Genomic DNA, 21,153 nt, shown 5'->3' with positions numbered 1-21,153 from the left:
ATGTGACACACGTATTAAACACAGATTTCTCCGGTTCAGGCTTTTACTGGAAATATCAGGATGTGTGAAGGAGGCCTTAACATGTGCCATTAGTGTGATTTTTCTTTTGTCACTAATATGGATGCTACAATAGCCAATAGATGCCCATCCTAAAATGCTCATGGCATATACGCCATCCATCATTCGAAGGCTTCCAAGTATTCCTTTAACTTTGAAGAGGCTGTGGCTATTACATCTCACCCCAAACCGCTGACCGGAGAGGGTGCTGATAGTTGGACCCCACCAATCTAATAATCTTGCATTATTCTAAGAAAACCCCTTTAACTGAAAGGCTGGATAACGCTGTTAAACATGGTGGTCCACACTAGATGGTTTGTGTATGCATATTTTGCCTCTCGGCTAAACAAGTTTTCATTTGCTTTAGCAAACGGATGTATAAAATCCCCTATTGTGTATTAAGCTTTTTTTTTTTTTTTTTTTTTTTTTTAATAAACTGTAATGTAAAGATCTTATAGCACTTATTTGTAGATAACTGCAACACATTGAATGGGACTGTAGGAGCATGTTGTAGAGACTGTAGTGCCAAACTCTCATCAGTGTCAGCCATGCAGATGGAAAATTGCAGCTGGTGACTGATATTTACTGGTATAGAATGTCTTTGATAGAAAATAGTGTTCATAAGTGCACAATAGACTCCACTTCATGTATAGCGATGTGCATGTCCACTTAATGAGCAGAGTGCTGTTGGACAGGCATGCCCCGTTATGGTGCTTACTGCTGGATCTTCATGTATATTTTTCAATGTAGTAGATTCTTAGTTCACTGAATATAGTGGCATGTAAATTTTGGGCACCCCTAGTCTAAATTACTATAAAGTTAAAGGTTAAAGATCTCACATTTCCTTTGTATTTTAAGGAAAAAATATATTTTCATCTTTTACATTTTAAAAATTACAAAAAGGAAAATGGTCATATGCAAAACTTTGGGCACCCTGCATGGCTATTATCTAGTAGCACCCCCTTTTGCAAAAGCATCACAGCTTGTAAATGCAATTTGTAGCAAGCCAAGAGTCTTTAATTCTTGTTTTGAGGGATTTTCATCCATTCTACCTTGGAAAGTTCTCCCAATTCTGTGAGATTCTGGGCTCGTCCTGCATGCATTGCTATTTTAAGGCCACAGATTTTCAATGATGTTCAGATCAGGGGATTGTGAGGACCATTGTAAAACCTTCAGCTTGTGCCTTTTTGAGATTATCTGTTGTGGATTTTGACATGTGTTTAGGATCATTATCCATTTGTAGAAGCCATCCTCTTTTCAACTTCAGCTTTTTTTTTTTTTTTTTTTTTTACAGATAAATGTTTGCATCAAGAATTTATTGCAAATTTAAATTTAATTGAATATTTTTCCTTCTACCTGTGAAATGTTCCCCATGCCATTGGTTGGAACACAACCCCAAAACATGATTGATCCACCCCCCATCCTTATTGGTTAGCAAGATATTCTTTTCCTGAAAATTCTGTGCCCGTTTTTTTCCTTTGATCATTGTGGCCAAAGGGTTATATTTTAACCTCATTGGTCCACAGGACCTGTTTCCAAAATGCAACAGGCTTGTTTAGATGTTCTTTTGTATACTTCTGACACTGAATTTTATGATGAGGATGCAGGAGAAGTTTTCTTCAGATGACTTTCATGAAGGAAATATTTGTACAGGTGTCTCTGAACAGTGGATCAATGTACCAGAACCAGCTGAGGGTATGTGCACACGTTACGGATTGCTGTGTGGAATTTTCTGTGCGGAATTTTCTGCGCGGAATCTGCATCTCTTGGCCGAATCTGCAGGTCAAAATCTGCGTGTTTTTTTTTTTTTTTTTTTCGGATTTCCTGCGCATTTATTGCGTATTTTGTGCGGATTTGGCATGTGTTTTTACACCTGCGGATTCCTATAATGGAATGGGTATAAAAATGCTGCGGAACCTGCACAAAGAAATGACATGCTGCAGGAAAAAAGACGCTGCTTTTCCGCTCGGATTTTTCCACAGCATGTGCACAGCAGTTTTTGTTTTTTTTTTCCCCATAGAATTACATTATACTGTAAATCACTTGTGGATCTTCAGCGGATCCGCAGGGGAAAATCCGCTACGGATCCGCAGTAAATCCGCAACGTGTCAAATGGGGGGGTTCTGATTTGCCTCTATCAATTCTAAGAGCAGCTCTCACTGAAACTTTGCTTGGTCTTCCATACCTAATCTTGACTTCTACTGTTCTTGTTAACTGCCATTTCTTAATTACATTTCGAGCTGAGGAAAGGGTAACAGAGTGGTAGGCAGCTACTTAGAAGAACCTATGGCTGCTGTTTTTTGGCACAAGGTTAGAGGAGGCTGGGTTTTTGTTTTTTTTTATTAAGGCTATGTGCCCACGTAGCGTTTTATTCCAGACACTAAAAACTGGACTCCTTCCCAGAAATCGCGCGTGTTTTTTTTTCCCCGCGATTTTCGCGTGCGATATTCAAGCACTTTCCGAGCGATTTGAAGCATCGCTTGGAAAGTGATTGACAGGTTGGTCACACTCGTCAAACATAGTGTTTGACAAGTGTGACCAGCTTTTTACTATTGAGGCCGCCTATGCGGCATCAATAGTAAAAGAATGTTAAAATGCAAAAAAAAATAAAACTGGGTATATTTACCTTCCGGCGTCCCGCGCAGTCTCAGCGGCGCTCCTGTTCCCAGCGATGCCTTGCGAGACCTGTGATAACGTTGGTCTCGCGTTGCTATAGCGATCTCGCAAGACCGCTAGAGTCACGCGAGACTACGTCCTCACAGGACCTTGCCGCAAGGCATTACTGGGAACGCTGAGGCCGGGAATGCAGCGCGTGATGCCGGAAGGTAAATATACCCTGATTTTTTTTTTTATTTTTTTTTTTTATTTTTTTTACAGGGGTATGGTACCTAGGGTCTGGAGGACAGTCTCCTCTCCTCCACACCGTGGGTACCAACCGCACATGAGACTCTTAACTTCCCGCATGGTTGGCATAGCCACATGCGGGAAGTAAGCGATTCTCATGCATTCCTGTGGGTGCGGAATGGCGGCAATTCTTTGCGATTCCGCACAAAAGAATGACCATGCTGAGATTTTTTTTTTCTGCGATGCGATTCCGCCGCGGAAAAAAGCGCAGCATTAGCACAGCATGTGCGGAATGCCATAGGAATGCATGGGGGGCGTTCTGTACACGATTTTTAAACGTTTTCGCGCCGAAAATCGCGGCAAAAACGCTTAAAAATCGCTAGGTGGGCACACAGCCTAAAGCTGGGAAATTGTATCACCTGACCTTTCCAAACTATGATGAACAAGCCACAACCCTAACAGGCTAGTTGAGGTCTGAAACCTTGATCAAAGTTATCTGAGCACACAAATATCCAAGGGTGCCCAAAATTTGAAAAGATGGGAGATATATATATTGAGTGGCGACTTTTGTGTTTCGACTTTTATGTGGCGAGGTTGGTGTATGTGTGGTGAAATGTGTGCTGAGGGTGGTATATGTGTTGAAGCACGTGGTAGTGTGTGGCGCATTTTGTGTGTTCATATCCCCGTGTGTGGTGAGTATCCCATGTCAGGGCCCCACCTTAGCAACAGTACGGTATATACTCTTTGGCGCCATCGCTCTCATTCTTTAAGTCCCCCTTGTTCACATCTGGCAGCTGTCAATTTGCCTCCAACACTTTTCCTTTCACTTTTTCCACATTATGTAGATAGGGGCAAAATTGTTTGGTGAATTGGAACGCGCGGAGTTAAAATTTTGCCTCACCACATAGCCTATGATGCTCTCGGGGTCCTGACGTGTGACTGTGAAATTTTGTGGCTGTAGCTACCAGGGCTGTGGAGTCGGAGCCGGTGCTCATTTTGGTGGAGTCGGTATAAAATGGTCCGACTCCTAAAACATATAATAAATTGGGTACAGTAATTCAATGCAGAATGTGCTGAATATTTTTTCATAGGAATTTGGGAAAGTTATTAAATGTCCTATAAATGGCTGTTCTATTCCTGATCTAAGGCTACATTCACACACAGCGTTTTTCCTGCGTTTTTGAGGATACGTTATTTAGCTGCAAAAGCAGATCAGCTTTTTAAAAAACCGCAGCACCTGAAAGGTTTTTGAGCTCATAGATAATGTTTTAAATAGCAAAAGCAGATTAGAAATCTTCCATATCTGTCTGTCTATATCTTATCTGTACCGAAAAGAATGAAAGCTGGGTAGCACACAGACTAACACTCCTGGTCTCCCACCTGTCACACGCAGCGATGCGTGCTGGCCAGCGGGAGACCAGCGATCAAAACAATGTCCTGGCCATTCCAGGACGATCAGCGATACCCGGCAGGGGGGCCGGTTGCTGGTCAGTGTCACACACCGCGATCTCGCTGGTGAGATCGCTGTTGCGTCACAAAACTTGTGACTCCGCAGCGATCTCGCTAGCGAGATCGCTATGTGTGACGGGGGCTTTAGAATTTGTATTATGGCAAGAAAAAAGCAGCTAAGTAAAGAAAAACAAGTGGCCATCATTACTTTAAGAAATGAAGGTCAGTCAGTCTGAAAAATTGGGAAAACTTTGATAGTGTCCCCAAGTGCTACAAAGAAACTGGCTCACATGAGGCCCACCCCAGGAAAGGAAGACTAAGAGTCACCTCTGCTGCGGAGGATAAGTTCATCCGAGTCACCAGCCTCAGAAATCGCAGGTTAACAGCAGCTCAGATTAGAGACTAGGTCAATGCCACACAGAGTTCTAGCAGCAGACACATCTCTACAACTGTTAAGGAGACTTTGTGCAGCAGGGCTTCATGATAAAATAGCTGCTAAAAAACCACTGCTAAGGACAGGCAACAAGCAGAAAAGACTTGTTTGGGCTAAAGAACACAAGGAATGGACATTAGACCAGTGGAAATCTGTGCTTTCGTCTGAGTCCAAATTTAAGATCTTTGGTTCCAACCACCATTCATTCATTCATTCATTCATTCATTCATAATATGGTTTTGTGTTTTGCCTGAAATACAAAGAAAATGTCATCTTGAACATTGGGCCTTTTAGAGATCATTCCATCTTCAACTTGCTTAACTTTTCACAATGCCAGTAATTTTGACTAGGGCTGTTGAAACTTTTACACGCCACTGTATCTATGCAAACTGCTGGTTAGTGAAGAGCCTGAGCAGTATCGCAGTTGTGTACAGCTATGTCATGATTGATTTGTGAGGATACCGGTACAATTTCTTTGACCCCATGGTATACAGTTGTGCTAAAAAGTTTACATACCCCAGCAGAATTTTTGCTTCCTTGGCTTTTTTTCAGAGAATATGACTGATAACACCAAAACTTTTTCTCCAATCATGCTTAGTAGCTGGGTGAAGTGTTATGATTGGGTCACCGAGGAGGAAAACAAGACCAAGCTAAGTCACAGAAAACTAGAGAGCTTGGTAACTAAGCGGATTGCAGACCCCTGATCCTAACCACACAACTAGTAGTAGCTGTGGAGCGTACCTACGATGATTCTAGACTCCTCGCCACAGCCGGAGGACTAAATAAGCCTAAAGCAGGAAAAGGGGGAAATCTAAACTGCCCCAGAGCAGACCCCAAAGGAATAGACAGCCCCCACACATGTATTGATGGTGAGACAAGATGAAAACACAAACACAGGTAGGAAAATAGGCTGAGCAAACGATGGGGCCCACACTAACTAGAAAGGACAGGAAAGGAAAGATACTGTCTGCAATCACGCCAAAAAACCCTGCAAAAATTTCCAACACTTCTGATGGCAAAAAAAACCCTGAAGTCACTAGACTTCTCCCACTATATCAGCACTCTGGCATATTCTGAGAGCAGAGCAAAAAAGAGGCCAATCTAAAAAGGAACAAAAAGCAAACTGGCACATGCAGTGACCTTGGAATGGAAATTCAGCACAGCCCCAGCTGGGGCTGGCTAACCACACAAAAACTGAATAGACCAGACCAAATCAAGTGTGAACAATAGCAGAGAACACTTAGCTTGAGAAGGCAGGAACTGAACTGGAAACTAGAACCTCAGGAGGCAGGAAATAATCACCAGCATTGGGAGAGGGAGTCGGCTGCCTTAAATCTAGTCTGAGACTCCAGATGTCCAATCCTCGTCCTCATTATCAGGTGGCAGGTCTCTGTTAATTAGATTAGCTTCATTACCTCCAGCCACCACCAGAGGGAACCTGGAAAGAGAACTCATGACTCCTCTGTCAACACAACCAGCTCCTTCACCAGAAACCAGAGGCAGACCAGAAAATGAGTTCACAACAGTGAAGACCTCTATTGTCAAACTACTGTTTTCTCTTTTTAAATTTTAATGACAACCTAAAACATCCAAGTCACCCTGATCAAAAGTTCACATACTCTGGTGATTTTGGCCTGATAACATTGCACAGAAGTTGACACAAATGTGTTTGGCTACTAAAGGTAACATCCTCACCTGTGACCTATTTGCTTGTAATCAGTGTGTATGCATAAAAACTGAGTGAGATTCTGGGATCCAGACAGACTCTTGCATCTTTCATCCAGCCCCTGACGTTTCTGGATTGTGAGTCATGAGGAAAACAAAAGAATTGTCAACGGATCTACGGGAAAAGGTAGTTGAACTGTATAAAACGGGAAAGGGATACAAAAAGATATCCAAGGAATTGATAATGCCAGTCAGCAGCGTTGAAACTGTAATTAACAAATGGAAAATCAGGGGCTCTGTAACAACAGAACAACGGTCAGGTAGACTAACTGAAATTTCGTCCACAACTGACAGGAAAATTGTTTGGGATGCAAAGAAAAACCCACAAATAACATCAGCTGAAATATTGGACTCTTAAAAGTGGCGGTGTGGTTGTTTCAAGATGCACAATAAGAAAAATGGTCCGCATGGTCGAGTTCCCAGAATAAAGCCATTATTGCGCAAATACCACAAAGTACACCTCATCTACAATATGCAAAATAGCACAGAGATAAGCCTCAAAACTTCTTGAACAATGTAATGTGGAGTAATGAGACCAAAATTGAACTTTTTGGCCACAACTATAAATGTTACATTTGGAGAGAGGTCACCAAGGTCTATGATTAAAGGAACACTATTCCTACTGTAAAGCATGGAGGTGGATCGCTGATGTTTTGGGGATGTGTGAGCTACAAAGGCACAGGAAACTTAGCCAGTGATGAAGGAAAGTTGAATGCAGCACGTTATCAGCAAATACTGGAGGCAATCATCAGCCTGAAAGCTACATATGGGATGTACTTGGACGCTCCAACATGACAACGATCCAAAACACAAGGCCAAGTCGAGCTGTCATTGGCTACAGCAGAACAAAGTGAAGATTCTGGAGTGTTCATCTCAGTCTCCTGACCTCAATATCATTAAGCCACACTGGGGAGAACTCAAGCACGCAGTTCATGCTAGACAGCCCAGGAATTTACAGGAACTAGAGGCTTTTTGCCAAGAAGAGTGGGCAGCTTTACCATCTGAGAACAAAGAACCTTATCCACAACTACCACAAAAGACTTCAGGCTGTCATTGATGTTAGAGGGGCAATAAGAAGTATTAAGAAATAGGGTATGTGAACTTTTGATCAGGGTCATTTGGATGTTTTGGGTTGTCATTATGATTTAAAGATAGAAAACACAGTAGATTGACAACAAATGGCTTCACCCAACCACTAACCATGATTCGAGAAAGTTTTGGTGTTATTATTCATGTTCTCTGAAAAAAGGCCAAGAAAGCAAAAAATTCTGCTGGGGTATGTAAACCTTTTGAACACAACTGTAACTACCCGCAAGTGAGCTTTCTTGAGGGGAATGGAAACTGCCTGACTGATTTTGTGCGTAGGGGAGTAAGATGCAGTGCATGCAGCCAGTTTTGGTAGTTGAAGGCAGAATATAAATCATATGTGACTCGCAGTTATGTTGAAGACACAGTGCAGGGAAAAGGAGTTTGAGTCTTGACGTTTTTTTGTTGTTTTTTTTTCAGTGTGCAACAAAGTCACTAAATAAACCACCAAAAAATGGTTAAAGGGAATCTCACTAAGTTTTTCCCACCTAATCTGAGGGCAGAATCATGTAACAAGTACCCCAATTTCAGCAGTGTCGCTTGTTGGGTTGCTTAGTATACTTTTGATAGTCTCCTGCTGATGAACCAGTGATTTTCACTATAAAGGCCCTTTTACATTTAGCGATGCACCAGCGATCCGACCCGGTCAGGATCGCTGGTGCATCGCTAAATGATCGCTAGTGAGCTTTCATACAGAAAGACCTCACAGCGATGCAGCAGCGACGCAGCGCACGATACTTACCATTCACACACAGCGATCCTGCGTCCTCCCGCCCGCCTCCATGCGTCGCTCGTCGTCACAGCAGGAAGTCTCAGCAGGAAGCGCCCGACGAGAAATGGAGCCAGGCATTCTCGCGCGATCAGCGATGGACAGCGGGGGAGCCGGTCGCTGGTAAGTATCACACATAGCGATATCGCTAGCAATATCGCTATAACGTCACAAAACCAGTGACGTTTTAGCGATATTGCTAGCGATATTGCTTAGTGTAAAACCCCCTTAAGACTAGTAAACCTCCTGCCATGTAATCCTCCATACTCATCAGCTATGTAGTAATCAGTGGGAACTGCTAGATCTACAGCAGATTAAGTGATTTTTTTTTTTTTTGTTCTCTTTTTTTAAATCAAAACTACAGCAGCGATACCAGTATTGACCAGTGTGGTGGTGTTTTTTTGTGTGTTGATTAAAGCTGATGGGATAAATGACATGTTGGGGTTTTGCAAAACTGTTCCCTCTTTCAGAAATTATTGGATAGGTTAATTTTTATATTTTTAATCTGATTTTTAGGGTTGCCGCAATGGCAAGTGTGGTTCTGGTTTTTCCCCACAGCATCCCATCAGCACCTCATGATTGCATCGGAGGGGGCATGTGGAACAGGTCACCCCCAGTTTATGCACTTTAAATGCCACTATTAGAGATTGACTGCAGAATTTAACAGGTTAAGGCCTCTGCTCTTCTCACTGCTTAGAGGCTGATGAATGCTGAATAACATACATGTTCATGGCTGTCAGGAAAGAGGCTAGAATGTATAGAAATGGAATTTTCCATTTGGGCGATACAGGAAATATTTTCTTCAAGCTTCTTTGATATAAAAAGCTGAATATTGAATGCTTGGCCTTCTTGCAAGTTGCCTGATTTGGGGAACACTTCTAAGTCTCCTGACATTTCTAAATATGTAGTTGTGGAATATTTCAGTTGGATGGTAATCGATCCATTTTTATAAGGGCGAGTTTAACATGGACTTTGTTGCATATAAAGGCCTCATAGATTTATTTTGAGTGGGGTCTTTTTTCTGCTTTTATTGACTCTTGTGATTTGCGGCTGTTACTGAAGAGGTAACAGAACTTCTGTCCCCTGATAAGTGTAACTGGAAATGGTATTTTCTACCATGTATTTAAAGGTCACCTGTCAGTTGATTCATTCTGCCTAACCGTATGTTTCCGCCTTTAAAATAACACCCTGACTGCCAGTGCTGTGCCAGCGGTGCCGGAAACCTCTCCCAGCGATCGCACGACTGTGATGTCACGCGAACCCTGCAGCCAGTCTGTGGCCGCTTTGCTCTCCCTGCTTTTAGACATATATTGCTTACATCTGGAGGACGAGAAAGCGCAGCAACGTTCACTTCCTCCGGATGTTAGTAGACTGGTTAGACCACTCTGTCCTACATGACATTGGATCTGCACAGATTACTACGCAGAAGTGAATATTGAGGAGCACAATGGAGCCATATGTATATCACTGCCCATCTGACCAGTTTAGCAGATGTCACCGATATGACTACACGTTTGTCAAACACAATCTGACCTATTGGATAGTTTCACATGTCGGTCAGCACCTGAATGGGCTATTGCCGTGAAACTGAGGCGAGAGGGTTGGAAAACTGAAATGCTCACCTGCAGAACTGATCGTCTCTATGGAGTACAACACATTCTACATTTATGGCATCAGAAAATTAACGCTATGGTGCACATTTACTAAAAAGCATTGTATTCGCCAATCTCCTTCATTAGAACTTTGAATGAAATGTGCAAATGGTTTTTAAGCAACACTGCAGGCATACGCCTCACCTAGGAGGGAGGTGCTGTAGAGTTTTGTTAATGTTTGACCATTGTTGGTGTGATTTATAGAAAATGGATCTGGTGGCAGGTGGTCTTGGTCCTCCATCTACTTTACAAAAAAAGGGGCTAAAAGCTACATGCTTTTGCACAAGCAGCTGACAGCATGTACATCTATATTTACACAACTGTATCATGTAGCCTTCTATAAATGGCCCTAATGTGCAGTATTGAGATTTGCTGCACTTCTGATGATTATTCCCATATATAAACCATAACATGGTGTTACAAGCTGAACACCTGAAGTCCCGTCAACTAAAACACCAGTGTGTAAACTCATCCTAAATGCGGTCATATAATTTATACCAAGTTCCATACCGTGCAAGCTCTTGGGATGCAAAGTTTTTACAGCGATGGTAATTTGTAGGACATGTAATTAAGCTGGCATGTCCTAGTCACTGAGGACAGGACTGACCGTCGGCAACAAGGTGGTTATTACTGCACCTTTAAATGACCTGAGAATAGAAATCTCCTTCATCGGCAGCACTATTGGAAGTAATATGTAACCTGTAATTCTGCCCTCAGAGGAGCTGGCAGATCTCCCTGATGGCTGTCCCAGCAGTTACACCTGTCATATCTCTGGCATTGAGCTGCTTGCACGGAAGCGGCTATAGTAGGGGCATCAGCAGTGTGTTTTTACACAGGAAGCGAGGATCCGTAATGTTTTGCGAATTGCAATTGCAGTGTTACTAACACTTTTACAGTACTGTGATTTTCTTGAGTTGTGATTGAATAGTCTATGAAGACAAACCTTTGTTTTGTGTAAATGTTTCTCACTTTTATTCTACATGATGTGGACAATTGTCAGAACAAAGTACAACTGTAAATGTTTTACCTTCTATAACTTTCCCTTATAAGTTGCCAAAAAGCAGGATTAATCACTGACAATTTAGGTGGCATGAACACACCCATAACACTTTTTGGCTTGGATTGATGTTTCTATCTCTGCAATCTGCTACAGAAACATTGTGTGTAAAGTCGAATAATTTTATTGTTAAATAGAGCCATGGAAAACGTTCACTGCTTTGTCATGTCGGGACTGATATGAAGTCTTGGAAATATTGGTTTGCATCCCAGCAATGCAGCTAATTATATGTTTCGTTTTTCTTTTTTTCCCTCAGCTCAACGAGTGCGAATGTTGTAGCCATCGACAACAAGATAGAGCAGGCCATGGTAAGTGCATTCTTGGATTATAGGTTTCTAAACTGGGGATCATCTCGTTTCTCAGGCTATGTGCATAATGGATGAGGTGTGAAACTGCAGCGTTTCTGCACTAAAGAATTGACATGCTGCAGATTGTAAACCGCAGCAAAACCGCGCGGAAAAATCCACAGCATGTGCACTGCATTTTCCAGTTTACCATTGAAAACAATGGTACTGTACAACGCACCTAAATCTGCTGCGGACCTGCAGCAGAATCCGCACCGTGTGCACATAGCCTAAGGTTTGCCATTTATCTAAACATCATTAAAGCATCTAAATTTAATGTATGAATCTCAGACAAACCTACATTTTAAAATGTCATTTGTAATGTGTAAGGCTGGTTTCACATTAGCGTTTTTTAGCGCAGCGCATCATGCGCGTCCATGTGCCGCTATGTTTAACATGGCGGGCGCATGGTCTAGCGTTTGCACGCACACATATGCGTTTTCGTGCGCTTGTGTTTTTGTTGTGTGCGCCTAGACGCGCCTTAAGCAACCTGTTGCATTTTTGGGTCCGTCCAACGGCGTAAGAAAACCGCATGTGCACGCTAGCGCATGGAATGCGCAATAATAACATTGCAGTCTATGGGAACGCAGGCGGCGTATGCCTGTGTTTGAAATTGCATGCATTTTAAGAGTTAACATGGCTACAAACTGGTTCAAACGCATGCAAAACGCATGATGCATTTTTTTTGCATGCGTTTCTATTGCACACGAAGCGCAGCGCTAAAAAACGCTAATGTGAAACTAGCCTAAGAGGGCTGCACAACACACCCACCAATGAAGTAAGATCAAGCAACTTGGGGTTGGCAAATATTTAGAAAGGTAGGTGAGATTTGGTTGGGACTGAACCTGTAAACTACAGGCCTGTAAATTTAACGTCCAACGGTTGGCAAAATCCTTGAGGGTTTTCTAAGAGATCCTATCCTGGAGTATCTCGATAAGAATAACCTCGTAATCCAGTATCAACATAGGTTTAAGTTATAAGTCCTCTCAAACTATTCTGACCCATGAGGGGGTAAGTTTCAGACTCTTAAGTCCAGATATAACATATCCACGGCCTTACTGTGTTCCGAAGTTGTTTGTTACAGTGGCACACACAAAGGGTGGGAAAATTTTAAAATGGGAACATTCGGAATAGAAGAAAATATGTAATTGAGGTAACTGGCTCAGTAATATGAAACAGGATGGTTATTAATGGAACACACACTCACTCTGTGAGTTAACAGTGGGGGTACCCCATGGGTCATTATTGGGCCCTCTTCTTTTTAAAATATTATGTATATTTTTTTTGTCGACACAGAGGATCATTTAATATTACAGAAGGATTTATGTAAGATAAAGGGCTTGACTGAGAAATGGCCATAGATGTTTCATGTAGATAGTTTTAACCCATGACCTTACATTTATCGCTGAAAAATACTTGGGTATATGGGTGAATGCAAATTCTGTGTAAGTGACCAGTGACAGGCAGCTGCTGCCAAGGATGATAAAATAATGGGATGCATTAAGAGGCATAGATGCTCATGACACGAAAATAGGTTTGCCTCTGTATAAGTCGCTAGTGTGGGTAGACTTAGTACTTTTTACAATTTGGGACTACAATATATGACATAGCTGAAATGGAGCTGGTTCAGAAAAGAGCATCCAAGGTGAAGGGAATGAATGGATTACAATATCAAGGCAGGTTAGCTGTTCAATGTAAAAAAAAAAAAAAAAAAAGAAAAAAAAAAGCAGGCTTAGGGTCGGTCTGACTAGCAATGAGAGCGGCAGCTGTAAGCATGCACCGATAGTGACACCCGGATCAACAGTGCATCATCGCAGAGACGGATGTCATTCTAACTGATATTGCTCTCAATGCTGTAAATGGTGACTGACTAAAAGCTGGGAGCTCCCAGGAGAAATTTCATTTTTTTCCCAGGTGCTACACTTTTAGTACTGCAGCTGGTCACCTTCATAAAGCGATTAGCAGTATAGGACCCGATAGGTTGTCATAACGAGTCTGGCTGCAATATCACATCACATGCCACAGACTGACAAAGAAGGTGTTGTTTCTAGAAGAAAGTCATGTTCTCTTTTAAAGGGAACCTGTCAGCAGGATTGTGTCGAGTATCCTACAGTGTCAGGTCGGCACCATTATACTGATTAAAATGTTACCATGGTTGATTTAAATTTGTCTTGTGGTTATTTATTCTTTATTTTCAGTTAATAATATGCTCGTGCTTTGGGGCGTCTGCATGTGGTGCTCTGATTAGCTATTCATATTTCATTATGTGAACTAGGGGGCAAGTAAGTGAAGGATCAGTGACCTGTCAGAAGCCATACTGGTGAATACCTAATGTAAGCTCCACATGGAACATGTGAATATCGTTAACTAAAAACTGAAAATAAAGCGAAAACAACAACCACAAGACAGATTTCATCAACTAAGGTATCATTTAATCAGTTATAACGGCACCGACCTGACACTGTCTGTGGGATACTCTGCACAATCCTGCTGACAGGTTCCCTTTAAAGGGAATCTGGCACTGGAAGTTGCAGGCCTATGTAAATGGCCTGGGTCCGGTCGATGGGCGGTGTTTGTTCTTCTTTCTCCACCCCATCAGTGATCTTCTCCGATATTAGAGTAGTTCTGCTTCATAGTTCGCACATGCGCAAAGCAATCTTGCTTCGCACACGTGCAGTATGCTTTGCTCAACTGTGGGCAAAGCCGACAATCATTACTGCTCATGTGCCGGTACACTATGTCCTGGGAGTATTTCGCTGTGTCCCGGGACATAGTGTTCCCGAAAATAAATGGGTTTCACATCCTGCTGTACCCTTTTTTGTTTTTCACTAAGGGTATGTACACACGTTGTGGATTCTGCGCAGATTTTGCTAAATCCGCAGGTAAAATGACCTGCGTTTTACCTGCGAATTTAGTGCATATTTTCCTGCGGATTTTGTGCGGATTTCCCCTGCGTTTTTACACCTGCGGATTTCTATAATGGAACAGGTGAAAAACCGCTGCGGATTCCACACAAAGAATTGACATGCTGCGGATTCAAATCCACGGAAAAATCTGCAGCATGTGCACAGCGTTTTTGGATTTACATAGAATGGTACGGTACACCGCAGGAGAATCTGTTGCGGATCCGCAGCAGAATCCACAACGTGTGCACAGACCCTAACACGCTGCAAAAACTGATAGCAACGGGGGGGGGGGGGGGGGGTTTACAACTTTTTTGCACTTGTTTATTGCTTTCGATGGGTAAAAAATTTCTGCAAAACTCAAGTGACATGCTGCAGCTTAAAAAAAAGCAGTTTTCCAATTTAGTCAGGGAAAAAAGCATGTGACTTGTGAAATCTCATTGCTTTTGCTGGTACTGTAAAATGCAACTTTCTAGTTTGCATAAAAAGGCAGAAAAATCTCAACCTGTGACCATAGCCTAACTCAAGAGGAGGAAAAAACCTTAACTGAATTATTTTGAAATCATAACTGATCTGTCGAGGGCTTGAGAAAGTGAAGCGATCATTGACTTGTAGCCATAAGTGAGAATACTTTCCCACCCCATAGTAGATGAAAGCTAGCTTTCTATTGTAAAGAGCAGCTCTGGAATCAGTGGTTCTTTCACTTTACACACTAAAATAGAGGGGTTAGGTTTACTTAGGGACTCTGTTAGGCCAAGTGTTAATATTTTTTTGTTCTTCTAGGACCTGGTAAAAAGCCATTTGATGTACGCGGTACGAGAAGAGGTGGAAGTCCTGAAGGAACAAATAAAGGAATTAATAGAGAAAAACTCTACACTTGAACGTGAAAATGCACTGTTAAAAACCCTTTCTAACAGCGATCAGCTGTCTCAACTTTCGACCCAAGTGGGTCTTGGCACCTTTCAACCGCCACCTCCAGTGACTACAGCTCCTCACACGGCTCCACAGACCGCACATCCCCCGCAGCAACCGAATGTTTCTTCGGCGTAAAAAGTGTACAAAAACTGCTTTCTCGCCTCGTTCAGAAATCTGAAAGCAATCTGTCCTTGTGTGCCACTGCTGTTCTTTCCACTTTAAAAATGAAAAAAAAAAAATGAGAAAAAGAGCAAGTAGCCATGCTTCATTTGTGTATTTTGGCCTTTTCAGTATTAGACAATCGTACTCCCTGATCTCTCGCTGTGAGAGAGGTGATGCCTATTGCTTTGCGTATCAGGTTTTTAACACAAATGAATGGTAAAATCTCTATATATACGCGCATATACACATGCACATACAGAAATCATACATTCTTTGAATACTGACAATGAATGTGTGCAGGTCACTAGATCCTCTGGAAAGGGGTCAAGAGCAGCACTTTATGTTCTAGAAAACGTGAAAAACGCATGTCTCTACATTGGTACTAAAGCCATCCATTGTTCATACTGATTAATCGCTGTGGTTTTTGGGAAAGCATGATGGATTATGTCACCGCTGTCATGACCTGTCTGCCATCGGATGACCGTGAGTCTGTATCATGGTAAACCTTCCTGCCTGACGCCTCCTTTTTCGAATATCCAATCGGCCTATTTGAAGGGTATAACGAAATTTGCCTGCAATCTTAAAGAACCCGCTCTTGATAAGATCAGGGTCTTTGTACAGTGGGCTTCTTGCCATCGGCTTCCTGCTGCATTTATTTGATATGGTAGAACGTACTTGTATTCTAGATTGCTCTGCATGTTCTCCCGGTATTGTCCTATGTTGGCGTGCTTGTTGGCTTAAAGGGGCAGCGCGTCGTGTGCTTCTCCTGCATTGGTATTGATGGACAGCTACTCTATAAATTGATCTCTCATTTTATAGACTATATGGTTGGTTTTCTAAAACATAAACTGCTGCCAGAACTGATTAAGGTCTGATATCCAGCAATGGGTCTTACTTAAGGAGCTTTGGTGGCTCTCCCAGGGGGGAAAGCGTCTCGTTTTTTTTTCTTTTTTTTGTTTTTTAGATTATACTCTGAGCCATGTTTTGTCAGTTCTCTGTAAGCAAAACTAATCATCGTATTCCTAGCGAGAGCCACCATACTTTAAGTAATATTTTTTTTTTTGCCTCTTTATAGTTTCATTTAAATGTTTTGTGTTTTATTTATTACAGGGCTGCTATTTTCTTAATATGTATGAACAATGTCACAGACACTCTCTTTTATTTTATTTTCCTTTATATAGAGAATAAAAATGTAAATCTATCATAAATAGTAGAGAAACCGGATTGCATCCGATAGGGCAATAACCGAGCATACCTATCCAGGCATATATATGTATATCTAACACTAACAGCAATCTTACTTGGTATTTATTTTACAATATAGAAAAGATCCAGTCTGAATGTAAATTTTGTAAAGAGTAAGTATGGAAACCTATTGCACCTGTACAGGAGAGCGACAGTTGTGATACTAAATAAATGATAGATTAGCTATTTTGATGAAGAAAACTTTGTTCATTTCTCTTCTTTCCAAATGTGGGAGGAATAAAAAATTGCCATGATTCCTATGCTTTTTAGAAAATTTATGTGAATTTATTATTTTTTTTTTTTTTTTTCTTTAAGGGTGGGATAAAAAAAAACTGTGAAATTGTTCAACCTACTTTGTAACCAAAGAAGCAAAGCTGTGTAACTTTTTTTTTTCATTTTATGCACATTCTCTGTATTTTTATTCAGTGTTCTATCACTCACATTATTTTTCCTTTTTGCTGTTTAGCATGATCTGCATGACCTATTATCTCTGAACCACTTTCGTACCTCATGTTTTTTGTTTTTGTTTTTTTTTTTTTTTTTGTCCAGCACTCTTATTGTATATGTAATCTGTGAACTGCATCCAATAAAAAGAGCAAACAGCTGGTGTCGGGGGGGGGGGGGGGGGAGAAGACCTAGTGTGAAATGTGCGCTAGCTGTTAGACAAAAGACTAAAAAAAAATAAATAAAGTGAGCCATCTTTTGTTCATTTAAAATGGTGTTATGAATTTCGTATGCAGAAAAACAAGTTTTGTTACATTGCAGATTTTAATGTATTTAATAAATTCTACATGCAGATTGAGTGGAGTGTATAAGGAGTATTTCCATTTACCAAGATACAAATGTACATTTCGTAAATCTGCCAGCACATCTGTTTGTTTCTAGCCATACACATCTGTCCAATTATTGTAAAGATATCTATTTTAACACCCTTTTATGAAATTATTAAATTGCAGTTTTGTTCAAAGATGTGACTCTAGAATATGTTCCAAGCATTCTGGTATTTATTTGTATACCCTAAGTTCATTACAAGCCATTCTATTCTGCATTAAAGGGGGATTGTCTTGTGATCATTTTTTTTTTCTTCCAGGAGAGAATTGTTCACCTGCCACTTGGCTTCCAGCATGGTGCACTTCTGAATTGTCCGTTCAACCCAGGGGTCTTAGCTGAGACAGTGCCCTCGCCGATGCTGCAAATGGAGACAGATTTGTGTCTGCAGCCTCAGAGGAGCACAGAGGCACAAAGTGTTGGATCCTGCGATCCAGCCAGCTTCAAAGCAGTGCTTGAACGCTGTAAATTACTTCTAAGCACTGCTCTCACTGCCCAGCAGAGGTGGCTGGTAAACTAGTCCGTAAGTAGTAAAGGATACACTTAAAAATCCTTCCGCTCTTGATCTAAGGATTTTTAATTTAGAAGCAAACTTAAAAGAAATTTTGTCCAAATTATAAACTTTTTAAGGTTGTAATCACATTTGCACTCACTCATGTTTTGTTTTTTCCACTTGATAGTACTGTCATTTTGAGTAAAAAATGAGCTTTTACATGTACATTTTTGATCCCAAGTCCTTGTGTTTGATGCAAGAACCATTCCCCCATTAAGGTCGCCATCCAGTACAGCGCTTGTTGGAATGTCTCCTTACTCGAGGACTTTTTAGGGTGTGTGCACATGCTGTGGATCCGCAGCTGTTTTGGCCCTGCGGGTCTGCTGCGTTGTACAGTACTCTTTTATCCTATGGAAAACGAAAACCGCAGTGCAGACTGTGCGGATTTGCTGCGTTTTCAAATCCGCAGAAAGAATTGACATGTCAGTTCTTGCTGCGGTTTGCCATCTCCTCCATTGTAGAGGTGACAAACCGCAGGCTAATCCACAGATAAACCGCAGGTCTTCTGACCTGCGGCTTTTGCAAAATCCGCAGCAGAATCCGCAGCGTGTGCACACACCCTAAAATGAAAATGTTCCCCCTCCCCCCAAGCAAAGGTGACATTCAAGTTGAAGAGCACCTGACAGCTGATGTATGCTGCCTAATCCATGCCAGAATTCAGCAGCAGGAGCATGAAGGAGAACTGTGAAAAGAAGGTGTCCATTAGGTGAGGAGGGAGATCGGGCTTACAGCCTGAAAATATCACTTGGATTGAAAATCTGACCGTGTATAGTTTGATTCATAAAATGCTGAGTGTTCAGCAAGGCTTAGTCTTTCTAGGATGGATTTCTAAAGTACAAAAACTGCTATTTCATGATATAAGCATGTGGGACCCTGGCCTAGTGGCTACATCAGCAATCGATGCGAGCTCAGCAAACTGCCTCCTAAATGCTGGGATCCCTGCCGCCGCTTCTGGGTTGTGGGCCCAGCTCAACGTCATCATTGCAAGCATGAGTGTTTAGCCAGGGTCCTTTGAATTAATTCGCTCATCTCTAATTGTTAGTTCTGGTGACATCCTTTTCAAGGGCAAGCAATCATTTGAAGATATTTTATTATTCAAATTAAGATTGTTTAAATATTTTGCTGTCTGTCTTTGAAGTGCACATAGTACATCACCCAGCTTTGCACATAGACTTGCCTCTACACCTAGCTTTCACATGGTATGCCATTCGGCTAACCCCAGCGTTATTTATGACCTTGTGTACTCTGGCTTGATCATATGCATCTGGTCCACTCTTAATTGTGTGACCAAGATGAGCAGAAACCACTCCTCTCTGCTTCACACCTGAATGCACTTAGTTGTACATATATTGCATAGCGCAAGTCTGCATAGACTTCAGTCTGCAGTGTGATTCCTATAAGTGTGAAGATAAATTTTAGAATTAAAACCAGAAGGGAACTGAAGGTAACTGTACACAGTCACTGTAAACAATGTTTCTGTTTGTTTTCACTTTCACCCCTATAATCCTTCACTTTCTGCTAATTCCCCTAATCCCTACTCCTAGTAAGGAACTGTTCATCTCTTCTTCAATCCTCCCCATCCACCTCACCTCCTCAAAACTGTTCCTTAACATACAATCCTCTGTCTCCAAACACAGACAGCCCACTCATGCCCTCTCCTGCTGCCACCTGCTATCACTTTCTCTGCTCCTCACTGCTGGTGATATCTCTCCAGATCCTGGTTCTCCTCACCACATTCCCACAGTCATTTCTACCTCCCATCCACGCTCTATCACTACCTTCCGTAACCACTCCAACCTTATACCCATTCAACCATCCCCCGCTTCCCCAGTCCCACTAACAGGAGCTCTGTGGAATGCTCGCTCTGTCTGCAACAAGCTTTCCTATATCCATGATCTTTTTGTTATTACCAAACTTTCCCTCCTCGCCATCACCGAAACCTGGCTCAACCCTTCTGACAGCCTCTCCTGCTGCACTTTCATATGGTGGCTTCCACCTTTCTCACACCCCCCACCCCAGCAGCAAACATGGCGGAGGAGTTGGTTTTCTCCTGTCAGATACCTGCTCCTTCACCCCAATCCCACTGCCACCCTCTGTTACCCTCCCTTCCTTTGAGGTGCACTCTGTGCGCATCTACTCCCCCTTCAACTGGCTGTCATCTACCGCCCCCCCAGGGCCAGCCATCACCTTCTTTGACCACTTCACCACCTGGCTACTTCATTTCCTTTCAGCGGACATCCCTGCTATCATCATGGGTGACTTCAACATCCCCATTGACACTTCCCTCTCAGCTTCCACTAAACTTCTATCTCTCACTTCCTCCTTTGGCCTCACTCAATGGTCTTCTACAGCCACCCCCAAAGATGGCCACACACTGGACCTCATCTTCTCCCGCCTCTGCTCCCTATCTAACTCACCTCTTCCTCTCTCTGACCACAACCTTCTCACATTCTCTTCCCTCTCCAATCCATGTCTACAATCCTCACCCCACAAACTTTCACACCCTCGCAGAAATCTTAAACACCTTGACCTACACTCATTCTCTGAATCCCTCCTCCCTCTCACAGATATAAGTTCCTTACACAATGCAGATGATGCTGCAGCTCTATATAACACCACAATAGCTGTAGCTTTGGAATCTGCTGCCCCACTTACACATACCAAAGCTCGCAAAATCAACAGACAGCCCTGGCACACCAGCCTGACCAAAGAACTGAGGCGAGCTTCCAGGGCTGCTGAGCGCAGATGGAAAAGATCCCACTCCAACGAGCACTTCATTGCATTCAAACAGTCCATCACTACTTTCAAGACCACACTCGCCACAGCTAAGCAAACCTACTTCTCATCTCTCATATCCTCCCTGTCTCACAACCCTAAACAGTTATTCAACACCTTCAATTCTCTCCCTCCCCACTCATCTCAGCTAAAGACTTTGCCTCATTTTTCAAGCAGAAGATTGATAACATCAGAGACAGTTTTGGTCAACAACCCCTAGAGCCCTTCCTCCCGACTTCCCAGCCCTCCAACTTCACCATTACAGAAGATCGACTCTCCACTCTACTCTCAAGATCACATCTCACCACCTGTGCACTTGACCCAATCCCATCCCACTTCATCCCAAACCTCACCAC

The 21,153-nt window shown here is 42.3% G+C and overlaps 1 protein-coding gene across 2 annotated transcripts in view; it reads left to right on the top strand.

The window, feature by feature from the left end:
* TSC22D2 (TSC22 domain family member 2) overlaps positions 1 to 17,608 on the top strand; it is a 69,722-nt gene extending 52,114 nt beyond the window's left edge. The window contains exons 3-4 of one of the 2 annotated variants that reach the window (XR_012232874.1): positions 11,329 to 11,380; positions 15,103 to 15,186. Coding sequence is in view for 1 of the 2 variants with exons in the window: in XM_073579075.1 (XP_073435176.1) it covers positions 11,329 to 11,380; positions 15,103 to 15,369 (319 nt within the window). In the remaining variant the exon portion in view is untranslated. Of the gene's footprint in view, positions 1 to 11,328; positions 11,381 to 15,102 lie in introns of both variants that reach the window. The other variant, XM_073579075.1, reaches the window with a different exon arrangement.
* The last annotated feature ends 3,545 nt before the right edge of the window (positions 17,609 to 21,153 follow it).

The sequence above is a fragment of the Dendrobates tinctorius genome, unplaced genomic scaffold (assembly GCF_039654945.1).
Source record: "Dendrobates tinctorius isolate UK_male_01 unplaced genomic scaffold, ASM3965494v1 ptg000060l, whole genome shotgun sequence".
Taxonomy (NCBI): Eukaryota; Metazoa; Chordata; class Amphibia; order Anura; family Dendrobatidae; genus Dendrobates; species Dendrobates tinctorius.
The sequence above is the reverse complement of the archived record's forward strand: the minus strand, read 5'-3'. Positions and strand labels throughout refer to the sequence as shown.